The sequence below is a fragment of the Musca vetustissima genome, unplaced genomic scaffold (genome assembly GCF_032173495.1).
Source record: "Musca vetustissima isolate MV318-11 ecotype Yass unplaced genomic scaffold, APGP_CSIRO_Mvet_v1 utg3678, whole genome shotgun sequence".
NCBI lineage: Eukaryota > Metazoa > Arthropoda > Insecta > Diptera > Muscidae > Musca > Musca vetustissima.
The window spans coordinates 855,932-871,987 of NW_026878205.1; the positions used below are offsets into that span (position 1 = coordinate 855,932).

Consider the following 16,056-nt stretch of genomic DNA (forward strand, 5'->3'; position numbering starts at 1 on the left):
TTTCTTGTATGCCTCTATTTTCAATTGCAACGTATTTTGTAATTACTTTTAGGAGCAGTCATTATTTTTTTGGTGCAAATGCAGGGTTGTATTTGAAATTATCTTGATTTAGCATAGGATTTCGAGATATTGAGTGGATTTACAGCCTGTTTTTGTAAATGTAAAATGTCCATTCGTTCGTCGATAAAACGAACGATTACTCATTTTGGTTTTCGCAAACAAATTACCGGTTGTAGTGAGTGAGAAATAGGAAAGAGCTTTTGGTATTCGTATTTTTTTGGTTTTTGTTATACAAAACGGTGCGTTATTTACGAACAAAAATGTCAAAAACAAACGAAGAGAAAATACCATTCATTTAAAAAATAATAATAAAGAAAACTATTTGTTCATTACAATTTGTGTGTTGTTAGTGAAAAGAACGTAACAAATATGGAAAATTCTGATGAAATATATAAGAAGAAATGGTTTGTAAAAAATTATATATCCCTATGAAATGTAAAAAATTATATTGAATTGTTTGAACCCCTAGCAACAAAAGGACAACGATTGCCCAATTCCAAAAATTGGTTGATCTCATGGAACTTTACCCACAATTAGCAACTGGCCGTCCTGTTTTCGGATCCAATAAATTTGAAGTGGATAACAAGTGGAATAATGTTGCTGTATCATTAAATGCCATAGGTATTCTCCTTTGGGGAATATTTTGCTTTTCTTTATAATTAAAATTAATTGCAATCGTACCAAACATTTTGAATTTTCTATTTTGACACTTTTTATGTAAAAAAAACTGTTTGTAAACAATAAACAGAGTTACCCTCATTTTGCAATAATTCTATTGGAAAATTTGCAACAAGATACCAAAAGAAACACTTTGGCACTAATGGTTAAAAACGAATGAAAAAGCTCAATCGTTTCTAGACGAAAGCTTTTACAATTATTACAAAAACCAAATTTTCGACGTATACGTTTTAATACGAACGATACGTGTGACTGCCGGAACAAATTACAAAAACAGGCTGTTAATTTTGTGTGGTAAATCGAGGTAACTTCACACGATTAAGAATTTAAATTGAGATAATGCACATTATCACGATAAACGTTGTACTCCAAACGCACCATAAAGGGCACTTTGTTTCAATTATTGGATATGATTATTTCAATGGATAAAATGTATGCGTAGAAGTCCAACAATTTTCATTATTCAATATTTGGATATATAGGATATCAATTGAACCGTTTGTTTTCAACTTCCTTCCACATTCTTATTTTTTTTCTTAAGGGTATATTACAAATTGGTCGTAGTTAATGCAGTAAAAAATTCACCACGACGGATCTTCCATTTTTGTACTGGAGACGTAAAGTAGTGAAGGCCAACATTTGGGATATCTATACATCAAATAACTAACTACTGTAATCACGTTTGAATCTCTACGCTACATAACAAATCGATTATCATTCACCGTAATTATCGAATTTTCCAACTAATTATCGATCAAATGTAAGACGAAATTCGACATACAGATCCCTATTTTGGAGACGATTCGTGATCGGTGGTTGTGTGCGTAGATAGAATTGTAATTTTTCAATTAAATAAATTAGCTGGAATAAATATAGAGAGTTCATAGTTCAGTGAATAGTGAAAATGCATCCGAACGGCGATACAGTGAAAGACGCATTCAAATCATAAGATGCAATTCTTCAGAATGGAATTCGGCCAAGTCTAATTGTCATCTCCATTTTTTTCATTTCTTTTGTATTTTGTTTACTTCTGACTTCTTTGATCGACATTCGTGGTATCGTTGTTGTTGTTGGTGGAGCTTCTGACGATTAGTGTTGTAGACTGCCCGATATATAAGACAACAAAGAAGACGCAGGAAAATCAACGATAGAGTGTGTAGTGTGTGAAGATACCAAAGCAGAAGAGGGTGAGTGAGTGTATGCAATTTGTGTGTGGGATATGAAAATTACTGATAATCATATTTGTCTATTTTAAATAAGGCAGAAGTACAAATCAGATCATAATGGTTTGACGTGGAACGCAGGATCGGCGAATGTGTTTGAAATACACAATCAATTGGGACTACGATGGCTCATATTAACAGTGGCACAGGCGGTGGCAACGGCGCAACAGCCAATACCCATGCTGTTGTTGTGTGGGAGTATGAATCTCGAGGAGGGAAGTGGTTGCCATACACACCGGCCGTGTCACAGCATTTGGAACGTGCGCATGCGAAGAAACTGACACGGGTTTTACTCAGTGATGCCGATCCGGAATTGGACAAGTATTATGTTAACGTAAGAACAATGACACTGGAAACCGAGGAGGGCACTGGCCGATCCACGGTGGGAGTTAGGCGAATGTTTTATACACCAAGCTCACCTGCTGGCAAGGGCACAAAATGGGAATGGGCTGGTTCTGTTTCGGGTGATTGGCATCCGTATAATATGGAGGTGCAGTGTATTATTGAGGACGCTTGGTCAAAGGTATGTTGTAATAGGTAATGGGAAATTTGAGTTTTCATACTAATGTGTGATTTTTTGTACAGGGTGAACAAACACTTGACCTCTGCGGAACATCAAGTCTTCCATACACAATTAACTTTTGCAACTTGACACAAACGCGACAACCAAGTGGCCCAATTAGAAGTATACGTCGTACACAGCAAGCGCCATATCCATTAGTGAAGCTTACAGCACAACAAGCTCAGCAACTAAATCGTAAGTAGATTACATAAAGATTATAAGTAAATTGAATTGTGCGCATATTCTTACCACTTTGTTCTTTAAGACCCATTACAAACTGCTTTGTGCTATTACATATTTTGTACAATATTTTAGTTTGGTTCACGTATAAATCGTTGAATAATTTTATATGTGTACATACCGATGTAAAAAAATGTTACTGATATTATTCCACTCATTGCAGCTCCCTCAAATTATATGGACTATGGACCAAAACGAAATAACACTTTACCGAAATTGTCAGCCAAAACACACTGTGTTGAGAACAAACACCAGACACAGCACATGCATCGGCTGGCTACAAATGGTGTTTTCTCTATGCCTTCATCAAGTGGAAGTCGACAACAACATGGACTTCCATCATCGTCTCATCCACTGCCACCAGCAACACAACCACAACAATCTCTATCGCATGCTTCACGTAAAACCGGAAAACGTAATGGTGAACTTTCCACTGCGAATCTCAGGCAAATTTTAAATAATCTCAATATTTTTGGAAGCAGTAGCTCCAAACAGCAATCAACATCTTCACATAATCACGGTATATTAGGGTCGTCATCTTCATCGGTTAGTAGTAACCAAGCAACGGGCAATCACTTACAGCCCTTTGCACACTCCAATAACGTGTTGACATCGTCAATGAGTAGTCACCACAGTCGTTGCTCTGAAGGTTCTCTCCAGTCTAAACATAGTAATCGTATGAGCATGCATCGTTCGCGATCACGGACACGAGCCTCTGACACCGACACAAATAGCATGAAATCGCACCGCAGACCAAGTGTGGACACGGTTTCCACCTATTTGAGTCATGAAAGCAAGGAAAGTCTGCGAAGTCGCAATTTTGCCATATCTGTCAATGATCTTTTGGATTGTTCGTTGGGCAGTGATGAGGTGTTTGTGCCGTCACTATCGCAATCGGCGTCTATGCAATCTGCGACTGGGTCATTGATAAACGAAAGGGCGCCTGCGCCTCCCCCCATACCGTCAGCCGGATCGGTGTGTGGTTCTGTGGCGGCGTCTGGTACGTCGTCGATTATTTCTCATTCGTCTGGAACGCAACAACAACCCATTGCTGGTTCGATTGTTGGCGTAGACCCTGCGAGTGATATGATCTCACGTTTTGTCAAAGTAGTTGATCCGCCACAGTGGCCAAATGCACAACCCTGTCCCATGTGCATGGAGGAGTTGGTGCATAACGCGCAAAATCCCGCCATTGCTCTTAGTCGGTGTCAACATTTGATGCACTTACAATGTCTCAACGGCATGATAATCGCCCAGCAAAATGAAATGAATAAGGTATGTAGAACGAAATGTTCTTAAATAGCACGCCCTAGGTCAGCAAACTTACTTGTCTTTATGTGTTCTAGAATCTCTTTATTGAATGTCCTGTGTGCGGTATTGTATATGGCGAAAAAATTGGCAATCAACCTAATGGCACAATGTCTTGGAGTATACTGAGCAAAAGTCTTCCCGGACATGAGGGTCAAAATACAATACAAATTGTGTATGAGTAAGTAGTCGATATTGATTGTAGTTTCTTTTTTCTCTTCTTCTTCAATAAACCAACGTATTTGTATGTTTGTAATTTACAGCATTGCTTCGGGTATACAAAGCTCTGAACATCCACATCCCGGTAGAGCTTTCTTTGCTGTTGGATTTCCTCGGGTCTGCTATTTGCCAGACTGCCCACTGGGCCGTAAGGTTTTGAGATTTCTCAAGATTGCGTTCGATCGTCGCCTTCTCTTTTCAATTGGTCGCTCTGTGACAACAGGGCGCGAAGATGTTGTCATCTGGAATAGCGTTGATCACAAAACTCAATTTAATATGTTCCCAGATCCCACATATTTACAACGTTGTATGCAACAATTAGTACATTTAGGAGTAACAGACTAAAGCCATTCATCGACACAATTCTTGCGCTTAACACACGTTCATTTAGAATTACGAAACACCCATTTAAGTGCAATTAATAATAAACAAACTGCGCAAGCTTCCAACAGTTTGAGAGACTCAAACTTTAAATCAAACTGATTACTTTGATAACATAATCTTTCCATATCAACACAACACTTGTCAAAATGTAGAATTTAATGGATATATATCATATGTTGAAAAAAATAACTTTTTTTAATTGATTTGTTTACATTGTGAGCAGAATTTTTCTAATATTACTGAGATTTCTAGCAAATCACAAAATGCAAATGTTGATTTTGATTTTTTCCAACATGTGTTATATCCATCACCATATACTGTATATACATGTGTGTTGTATACAACGATAGGAGACTAAAGTGTTTAATATATTTAAATAATTATCTACAACAAAAACATGCTTTAAATCATATTTAATGTCTGCTACATAGGCAATCAAATTACTTTATTTCATAAATAATCTGAACTATTTTTTATAGTATTTACACACACACACTTTGTCTTTTATTGTGATTAATAATGTTCTTCCATATTTTAAAAAGACTATGTCATTTATATAACAATTATTTACGAATATTTTTAATGTTTTATTATTTAACTATAGATTTTTGTAGTGCTAAGAAAGTTAAAAATACATATATACAAATACTACTAACATACACATTATTTTTCCCAAGTGTATGTATATCTGTAAGGACACGCATTACTACTACTCATTGAGTATTATTATTATGTATTTTATACTCTTTTTAATACATATATACATTTAAAAAATAAGTAGTTGTAATATTTTTTTGTTTACACAATTTTATTATTAGTTTTTAGATTTAGCGTAGAGAGAAAGAGATTGTGTATTTATCCACTTGGTTCAAAGTGGAACGAACTGTATAAATGCCATTTTGTTTCAAATGTCTTTAAATATTTTGTTTAAAGAAATTCATATTTTATTTGACAAATAAATATATTCCATAGTTTTTAATTGCAAATGAGAGCTATTCTGATTAATTAAATCATTTTGAGAAATGCAGTAGAGTCGCGAAGATTCGGTTCACAAAATAATTTCATCATTTGATGAAAGAAATGAAAAAAAATTGGACAATTTGGAAACAAATTGGGGTAAGTATATTGAACTGAAATAAATTATGTACATACATACAGTGAGTGTAATAAGTATTTTGCCTCAATAAAAATTTGAAAAAATTCCAATATATACGCCTAAAGCCAGCAAACTAAAGATGTAAAATGAATTATGTGTGATGGAATATGTTTGTGGACATATTTAGATCGTATTTCTGCAAGAATCATTGCGATAGACCGATTGGTCTCGAAGATATCGGCCGAAATCTATAACAACCCAAAAATGTTTATCACAAAAAAGTATTTTGCTTTTTAATATTATTTTAGAAAAAATATTACATAAAACACGTTTTGTCCTTTTATAGTTGCAATTGCAGTTAACCACATACTATAAGCGGTTTGTCTATGATTCCAATACATCACGGCATTTTTTCGTGGGTATTTTCTCACATTTACATTCAATACATTATCCATCAGTATTTCATTTAATATTTGGTATTTTCTCGTCCTAATCTTAAGATAAGAGTATTAAACATAGTCATTGCGGCTTCAAAACATCCCAAATATGTTTAGAATAATAAAAAAGAGGGTTTGCAAAATATAACGCGAGGACAGAACCTTAAAAACTATTAAAACCAAAATCCGACAAACAAATTATTGAAAAAAAATCGCGAAACCCAATTTTTCTGACTTTGAAATTTGTATGGTCCAGTAATATTGATCTAGGAACCAATATATGCAATGGAAATACCAATAAGGAGGTCAGATTCAAAGATATGAACAGTTCTAAAGCAATAGTAATAAAAAACAATACATGAAGTTGGGAGAAAACATCATTATTCGTCAAATCATATTGTCTTTTGAAAAACTGTGGTTGCTGGTGGCGAATACGCATTCTATATTTTATCTCCGATTAACACCATCAGTTGCGAATAAAATGCAGTAGGGAATAAACGGTTCGATCTATTTATTTTCGAAATAAGATGTATTTCTATTGCCAGAAAACCGTCCATATTTTTGAATCTGACCTCCTTATTGCTATTTTCATAGTATATTTTGGTTCCTAGATCAGTAATAATGAACCATAAAGTTTTCGAAGTTAGAAAAATGGGGTTTCGCGATATTTTTTTAAATAATTTGTTTGTCGGATTTTGGTTTTAATAGTTTTTAAGGTCCTGTCCTCGCGATATATTTTGTAAAACCTCCTTTTTATTATTCTTAACATATTTGGGATGTTTTGAAGCCGCGACGACTATATTTAATACTCTGATTTTTAAATTTTGGACGAGAAATTACGAAATATTAAATGAAATATTGCTGGAGAATGTATTGAACGTAAATGTGAGAAAATACTCGCGAAAAAATGCCGTGGTTTATTGGAATCGTTGCCAAATCACTTATAGTATGTCGTTACCCGCAATGGTAACTATAAAAAGACCAAACGTGTTCTATGTTACAATTTTTTCTAAAATAATAATAAAAAGCAAAATACTTTTTTGTGATAAACATTTTTGGATTGTTATATATTTCGGCCGATATCTTCGAGATCAGTAGGTCTTACGCTGTGATTCTTGCAGAAATACGATCTAAATATATCTACAAACATACTCCATCATACATAATTCATTTTACATCTTTAGTTTGCTGGCTTTAGGCGTATATATTGGAATTTTTTCAAATTTTTATTGAGGCAAAATACTTATTACACTCACTGTATGTTTGATTTGAAAAATTAGGGAATTATTGATGTGTAATTTAGATGCGATCAACTTAATCCTCATAATACTTATCATTAAAAATATTGGTAATTCTTTAGATACAAGATTACTAAATTATAGACCTAGCACAGTTGTTGTGTTACAGCCCAGCATGTTCGGAAGTTGCAAATTGTGAAAAAGACGATCAGCCTTATTCTGGATATTCGCTAGGAAGATATCTCGCATCTAAAAATTTCATAATTTTTTTTGACTTTTCCACTATTAAGCGGCTCATCAGGCAAATTTTGCTATGTAGTTTTTCCATAATTTTTAATATTTTTTCTGTGTAAGGATCGGTCCTTACACAAAATGTCTTTATTTCGCCTCCAAATTGTATCAAACTCGGATTAAATATTACTTATTGCCTTTATTAACTTCGTGGCAATATTTGGTTGATCATGCATAGTTATCAATAGGATTTCAAATGGCATTTTATTTGTTGTTTTTGAGTTAAAAATATGCATACGACCATATATAATATTCAAAATCATCATAGAATAAGTATTGTTTAGATACTTCTCATAATAATATTTAATACTTATATTTTTGTACTCAGCTCACTTTTAATCCATTCGCACAAAATGTCATCACATTCTCTCACTCCCTGTAATCCAGAATAACAAATTTTTTTCCCAAAGCGAATTTTTTCTCTTTCGAATTTGATTCAGAATAAGGGGAAAATGCGAAAAAAATTCGCTGCGAGTAGTGATTCAGAATACCTTTTAAGGGAAGAGGGAAAAAATTCACGGGGAATTGATGTCCAGAATAAGGCTGTATATATATTTATTGGATTACTGACTGTTCTGTGCAATATTTTCACATCTGCTTCCTCATGTCGTCATGCCTTCTAAAATCTGACCTAAAATCATAAGTGGAAACGAAATATTCCCAAGGACACCAATAATGTTTTCCGAATATTGAAATTGTTTACCATTGACAGTTCAAGATTCCATAACAACAATATATGTATGTGTTTGTGTAAGTATCCTTCATTACGGCCAAAGGCTTATCAAGGCTTTCCTTGGAAATTTAATTTATTCGGAAATAACAAAATGATTGCACAAGATTTCACCATTTTTATATTTTGAATTAAGCAAAAAATATACATACACTTTATTGGAAATGTATTCCTAGAAATTAAAATTCGTGACAGTAAACTAACCTGGTTTTGACCAAATTTGAAAATTTGGGAGATGGCCCTGTGTGTAAGCGACGTATGTAACCGCGTGCCACTGCTATTGATGGCATCATAGCGAACAGCATCGACAACATACATCATGCGTAAACAATAAAACTGCAAAGTTTATTGTTTGTTTGTCACAAACAAATATATCTATGCACAAACGTCAAGATGCTCATCGAAGTGTATATTGGGGTGGGGTGAATATGCAAATACTATTTTCTATTGTTTACATAGTCACGCAGACTGGCCACATCTGACAGTGCGATGAGTGCCATGGAATTTATAAGCATCAACACACTGTTCAAAATGTGACAAGATAGACCTGTTGATGATCTACTTAGCACAGAATACCTTTATGATTCGAATTACAAACCCTCGCTCGTATATTTTTACATTTATTATACATTACCAATGTAATTATTTATTTACATAATTATGTTCAAATTTAATTCTTTTCAGATTTAGTTATATCTCAATAATATATATATGTACTTCCGATTTCATGTATACGAGTCATCAGATTTGGGTGTCAATGCAAACTCATTTGCATTTGACGAATTTAGCATCAAATGTTTATTATCATTGATATTTTTATAGTTTCCATATATACATGCGATCATGTTATGTTTATCCCACCCTAATATACAGTAGTGTAAGCGGGGAAAACGAGTTTAAACCATTTTCCGAATAAAATACAACTAAGTAGAATACAAAACAGAAAATAATGTTAAATGTGCGTATGTAAGTAAGCAAAACTTATTGTTTATGCACATAAAAACAGCAGCAACAACATACAATGCTACATTTTGAAGGTTATATAATCGACAATAATAAAACATATAGTTTTTGCTGCTACTGAACGATCCTAGTTGAAACCGAAACTGAAACAACGTCAGCTTGATATTATCTAAACCCGATTGTAAAACATTGATGGGTTCGTAACGAATTCTCATGCTGTAGAGTCCCAGGCACCGAGCCTAAATGCTTTTACAAGTGCAACTGTAACAACAGTTTATCGCGTTTTCTCGATAGTGCCGGATGTGTCTTAAAAAATCAATCAATAGTCTCCTCTCTTAAGTGGTGTTCCAGTTGTGTTCTCAGTGCAAATAAAAAAAAATTTGAAAAAAAAACAAATAAGCAAACAACAAAATTGCAAAAATTCAAATAAATAATTAAAAATAATCCCAACGTCCATATACTTTTATTTTGGAATCTTGGCTGAGAAATATTTTGACTTTGCAACAAATTCATCATCATTGTGGGTACTCCGATTACCACCACAAACCACAATTCATTCAATTTTCACAGCCGTTTTATAGGGAAAAATTAAACAAAAACAACAAAAACAAATTGAAAATACGTTAAATAGAATCTTCAATAACCGCCATTTCTGATTGACAATAAACACAGTTTATCGATCGATCGAACGAAGGAACATTTTCTGAAGCGAACCACCTCCAACAGAAGCAGCAGCAGAAGTGGGCAGACAATAAGGTTTGATATTACAATTTAATTTATTTCCTGCAAATTCGGATTGATTTAAGGAAATCGTAAATAATTTTGTAATTAATTAGAAATGAATTTAACGTTATTGTGTGTGTGTGTTAAAATCCATACTGGCGTTAAAGGAATAAGTGAGTGAATTTTTTCAATTATATTCTGCATTCTAAAAACCGACCAATAGTAAATATTGAACGCTGAACCGATATCATTGATATAAGTGCAGTAATGCAGTGGAGTTGGATACATATTAAAGTCAGTATTTAATCAAACATTAAACTATGATTGAATGAATACAAAGATGCGTGTTTGAGCTTGATGATTTTTGTTTTGTTATTTTTAAAGGATCAAGGATTTGTGGGTATATTTAGTTTAATAGAGAAGTAAATAGAGAAGTTGTCTACATTTTAGTATTTTCAGAATACATATAAATAGGTTATGTAAAAATATTTCGATGTGCAAAGTTTGGATTAATTGCGATTTGGATCATACGAGATTTACAATTTTTCAAACCACTTACTCTTTGCGGGAATGTACCAGAAGGTGTGGGTTGACTTGATCTAGCTTTGGTAAAAATATTTAGTACGATGGACAACGTTTTTATTCAAAACGGATATTCAATTCCTTTTTGCAAACTGGATCTTTTTTTATTTAGCTGACTTGTTACAGAACGGTTGTTCCATAAGCCGAGCTTAAAAAAGATTTCCAAGCGCGCCGGTCTTGTGCGCAAGTCCACCAATTTGGAAGACCACGTTCCAAGATGTTGTTTTCTACCTGGTCTTTCCATCTAATTCGTGGCCTTCCCCTTCTACGGGAACCATCAGTAGGCTCATTTTTATATGCCTTTTGAGCTGGGGCCTTTTCATTCATCCGCACAACATGGCCTAGCCACCGTAGTCGCTGCAGCTCAATACGACTGACTATGTCGACGTCCGCGTATAAATTGTAAGGCTCGTGGTTCATTCGACGCCGATATTCACCGTCGACGCAGATCGGTCCGTAGATATTTCGGAGAATTTTTCTCTCAAACACCCCAAGAGCTGCCTCATCTGCGCAAGTACCCATGCTTCTGATCCATATAATAGCACGGGTAGTATCAGCGTCTTGTAAAATGTGAGTTTGGTCAGGCGGGAGGTGGCCTTGTTTCTAAACTGCTTACTTAGACCATCGTAGCATCTGTTGGCCATCAAAATCCTTCTCCGAATTTCAAAACTAATGTCATTCGTTTTATTTATGGCGGTACCAAGGTATATAAAGTCTTTAACTACCTCGAAGCTGTAGTTCTCAAGTCAAAATATTATTTAATGTGGGGAATCTTGAAAAAAAGAATACTATTTTTGTAATGAGATCCTTTATTTGGAATCGAAAATTAAGTGAGCTACACTGGTGGCCAAAACTAAAGCAACTGAAATTGCAAACTGAATAAATTACCTGTAACTTTTTTAAAACTAAAGTTTTTGTGAAAGTTTTTTTTTTACAAATAAATAGGTAATTTATTCATTAAAAAAAACAAAAAATATAAATGCCAAATATATTTTGGAATAAAAAATATTATATGGAAATCTAATTTAACTCAATTTTAGATTGATCAAAACTAAAGCAACTTTTTGATTTTTTCTTATAAATATGTAAATTTTGCTAGTAATCGACGGCATAACCATTATTTTTGATTACGACAGGGCACCTACGAGGCATTGAATCTATAAGGTGCTCAATTTGATCCTTGGGTGTACTATTCCTCGCATCCTGAACCTTTCAGAAAAGGTTATTTTTGTTAGTTTGAGAAACTCTTTTTTATTTTTTTATAGGATAAAGATCTGATGATAGTGCTGGCCATTATGAAACCCTGATTTTTTACACCCGCAACCAATTGTTGACGATTTTTTTCAGAAATAAAAAACTTTCTTGATAGCATCCAGGCATGTGTTTGTTTCTAGCATTTTTTATATTTTCTTTGCAATAAGTCAAAATTGAAATCCAGAGAAATGTTAATGAAATAAAATCCACTTAAAAATGATCTATAAAAATTGAAATAGGTGTAGGAAACATTGCAATCCCATTAATTTTTTTTAAACGAATCGGAAGCTAGCCATAGAACCAATATCAGGTCCAGAAGTTCAATATCCCCGTATAGATGGTGATATATTAATATGTCAGGAGGAGTGGGCCTAGATGTTTCATTATAAAACATGATAGAACATTAGGATGCGTATTTTGGATCAACACTGAGACTACCATAGTGGCCTTTGAGTATTTCCTCACGACCTTTAGGTGTTTCCTTGATCCACATACAAATAGCCCTCCCATATATACCTTACACGACTATGTCGTGGGGGGATCAAGGTTCACTCTGAAATTTTACATGTTGGTCTGCATCTGGTCTAAGTCGATGGAAAATTATCGGTAATATTTATGGGGATCGTATAAACCTAAAACTATCATTTTGTCTGTTTATTCTATATTATTCGCTATAGAGACCACAATTATGACCCGAACGTCATGATTTTACACGGGAAATGCGATCTGTCCAACGTTTAAAAATGTCTGTTATGATGATGATTGATGAACATTTAGCGCGTTGAGTGAACTTAGACTTTTGTGTGAAAAACACCAGAAAGTTGTCATTTTACCCAAGAAGAACTATTGACCATTCAAAGGCCGTAAAACTCGCTAAATTTTGGTCAGACTCCAGAAATTAGTATTAAAGTTGTATAAAGGAAATCTATGTTGGTCATGTTGGAAGAATGCATAACAATGTATTATATTCATTTAAATTCGTTCCTTAAGCCTTTATGTAAAGAAATATCTAAAAAAAACGATCCGATTTGTATGTCATTTATCATGAAATCGAAAACAAGTTATTTTATGGATATGAAACGTAAATTATTCTACCAATGTAAATATGTATGTACGTTGTGAATTCACATACATATATAATATTTTAATTACTACAAAAACATTGCCATTAATTTCATGTGATGTTAACGGTACTCTTTTATCTGCAACAAAGTTCCATTGCTGTTCACTCAATTGTAAATCCTCTTCAAGGCAAATATGGATTTAATTTCTGTTATATTTGACCATTTGTCAGTTTCATTGTCACATTTTTTGTTTTGTTTTCTAAATGCGATTCGATAGATGTCAACACTCCCTGATTTCCCGATCACCTCGAACGGAACAAAACGGTTCCGACACAGCAAACAACAACAAACTTGCAATATTGCCCTGAATCAAAGTAATGTCAAGCTGGCTGGCAGGCAGTCAGTCAATCAGTTGACACAATTTATGTAATTTTTGTTCAGGTCGTGCTTTTGACGCAACTAATGAAGGACGAGCAATGTCAGTGATATTTAATGTGAGCGGCGTCGGCGCCTCCAGCGAAGTATGTGTGGTGTGTGTGCGTGAGCTTGTGCGTCAGAGCTTTTGTGAAGTTTGTTATTTATGGACACATTGGTGGCACAAACCCAAGATGATGAACGTTGATGATACAAAGTGCGACAATATCTCCCTACCCCCAATTCGTACAAACGACCCGCCAAGCAAACGACTGACACTTAAGCTGGTGCGCATGCGCACTTATCACAGCACACAGGTTTTGGTCATGGGGGCTTTGAAGAATAATTCCTTTTTTGGAAAACCAGTGAAAACATGTTACACACAAAAATTGTAAATCTTTTTATTGAGGCCTGTTTATTTTTTTTATAATATTATTTATTTTTTTTTGTGTTTTTTTGCATTAGCTTCGTCGTTCCATTTACGCAGCGCCAATGAAAATGCATTGCAATGCAAGTTGAAAATAAAACTGCACAATTACATCATCATGATTTCATCGGTTGTTCGTTCGTTCGAACTGCCACAATGCCAATTTCCAATTTGAATAGGAATTTAAATCTAGAGTTGTCTTGAACATTTTGTTTGAAGTCGAAGTACTATGTGATGATACAAATACTTAGTTTTAAATGCTAAATATTAACCAAAGATTGAAATAGTCATACAAAACCCCATATCCTTTAAGGGTTTCAATATAGTTATTAATTGGCCTATGTTATTCTAGTAATTTGGAGTGTAATGTTAATTACAACAAAAAATGTTTTCTTCCTTACAGGTCTATAATATGGAGTTGGATACGGATCTAAGTAAAATTCAAAGTGAGGAATTGCTAAGAAAAATGGTGAGTTTTATGCATGAAATAATGAATGCACGGGGAGCTATGTGGTTGTTCGTGCTTATCCCCCCCCAGCCCTAAGACTAATGATATATACTTTGATACCATATAGAATGGGTATAATCGACTAAATATTGAATTGAGGTTTTTATTAAATTAAGGCCATATGAAGTTATAGATATGAAGGTACATAATTTTTTGTTCTGTTGGAACATATGAGCAATTTTGGATTTACAGTTTTCTTGTGACAGATCAATAAGTTATTTGCATTTTTTGTAATCCACATAAATTCAAAAAAATCATGTCCAGTTCAGTCAGATGCTCACTGTTTCTTCCGACTGCAATGGTGTGGTGCATCATGAATTCTTGGCACTTGGTTTGGTAAATACATTAATTTTTTTTGAAAATGTTGAAACTTGTGGCAGGTTCAAAATATTGTGTGAGTCGATAATCTCAATATTCGATGAGCAAAATTGGGACCAAATCCAGATCATCGATATTCCGGAAGAAACATTACGATGTGTGAATCTAAATTAATTGATTCTAATCCCTTTCATTAACACTCTAATATTGTGATTACTTTTATGTGAAAGTTCAAATTGAAAATGATTTGCCACTTATGATCCAAATCCATTTGTTAATAAACAAATCGAATAAAACAATTCACGATGAAGCTATAATTTGTTGCATGTAATGAGACTACCATCTGTTGCAAGCACATACACATATATACGTATATATGTAAAATATTCCCAAAACGATAATAACTGCATCTGCATGACATAATATCGAACAGGGGAGTTGAGCTGGTGGTAGGTACGTCGCAGCTAGGTATCAATTGAAAATAATTGAAATCAATTACCTTCACGCACACGTCCAATTCAAATTCAATTTGAATGCCGCTTGAACTTGAATAATTTACGGTTGTTTAACAATTAGTGGAGCAAGAAAAAAACAACAACAGCAACAACTACCCCTCTATAAATCTCCATTGATTCATTCATCGTCATATACATAAATACCAATACTCTCTCATAGACATGTACACATTGATATGTGTGTCACACGTTTGCCATGGCTTGAGATTTGAGATGAGGCATCAAGGGGTTCCTCACCACCAGCAGCAGCAACATCTTCATCTTCTCCGCATCATTTCGCCAGACAGATGAATCGAAACGACTCATTAGTCCGACCCACGCTTTGGAATTAATATCGATGGCAACAACAACTCCAACAAATCAAACTGTGATTAGGGCGGTAGACAATTTGCCGTTAAATGATTCCACATAAATTCAAATGTGCACGAAGAATTCTTTGCATTTATGGAACAAATCGATGATCATTGATTCCCATTAATCTCCATAAATGGAAGCTCTCATAAAAAATATGTATCATTTTTGTTATGGCAGACATTTCTTTTGAAACAGAAAAACCGATGACTATATTTCTTTAGATTCGAAGAAGACATTTGTTGTACCCTACACCACTGTGTGTGGGATGTGCATTATAAGTTTGTTTGGTGCTATACATTGTAAGACCCCAGAAGAAATTTCGTACATAAATATACCACTATTGATGTTACTGACGTTAAATGGTGGGAAATAATCGCGTTTTCCCACCATTTAACGTCAAGGCTTCAGAATATCGAAAATGGGATAAGACATTTATATGGGAGAATATCAAAACATGTACATTGTACA

At 34.2% G+C, this 16,056-nt stretch overlaps 2 protein-coding genes across 2 annotated transcripts in view; both read left to right on the forward strand.

Moving 5' to 3' along the window:
- Window positions 1–2,071: 2,071 nt before the first annotated feature.
- Window positions 2,072–4,660, forward strand: LOC133323002 (protein deltex). Its single transcript, XM_061531954.1, has 5 exons — window positions 2,072–2,484; window positions 2,547–2,718; window positions 2,927–4,038; window positions 4,110–4,252; window positions 4,335–4,660. The coding sequence occupies exons 1-5, from the start codon at window positions 2,086–2,088 to the stop codon at window positions 4,633–4,635; spliced, it is 2,127 nt and encodes a 708-aa protein (XP_061387938.1). The 5' UTR covers window positions 2,072–2,085; the 3' UTR covers window positions 4,636–4,660.
- Window positions 4,661–14,305: 9,645 nt separating this feature from the next.
- Window positions 14,306–16,056, forward strand: part of LOC133323031 (titin) — a 67,755-nt gene continuing 66,004 nt past the window's right edge. Inside the window, exon 1 of the mRNA XM_061531988.1 lies at window positions 14,306–14,362. Within this exon, the coding sequence (XP_061387972.1) occupies window positions 14,306–14,362 (57 nt within the window). The remainder of the gene's footprint in view (window positions 14,363–16,056) is intronic.

Bases quoted from the DNA above. Each gene is read 5' to 3' on its own strand.
- LOC133323002 (XM_061531954.1), top strand. From the start codon at position 2,086: ATGGCTCATATTAACAGTGGCACAGGCGGTGGCAACGGCGCAACAGCC. The intron at 4,039-4,109 runs GTATGTAGAACG...TATGTGTTCTAG, and splicing joins AGCAAAATGAAATGAATAAG to AATCTCTTTATTGAATGTCC. The intron at 4,253-4,334 runs GTAAGTAGTCGA...TGTAATTTACAG, and splicing joins ACAATACAAATTGTGTATGA to CATTGCTTCGGGTATACAAA.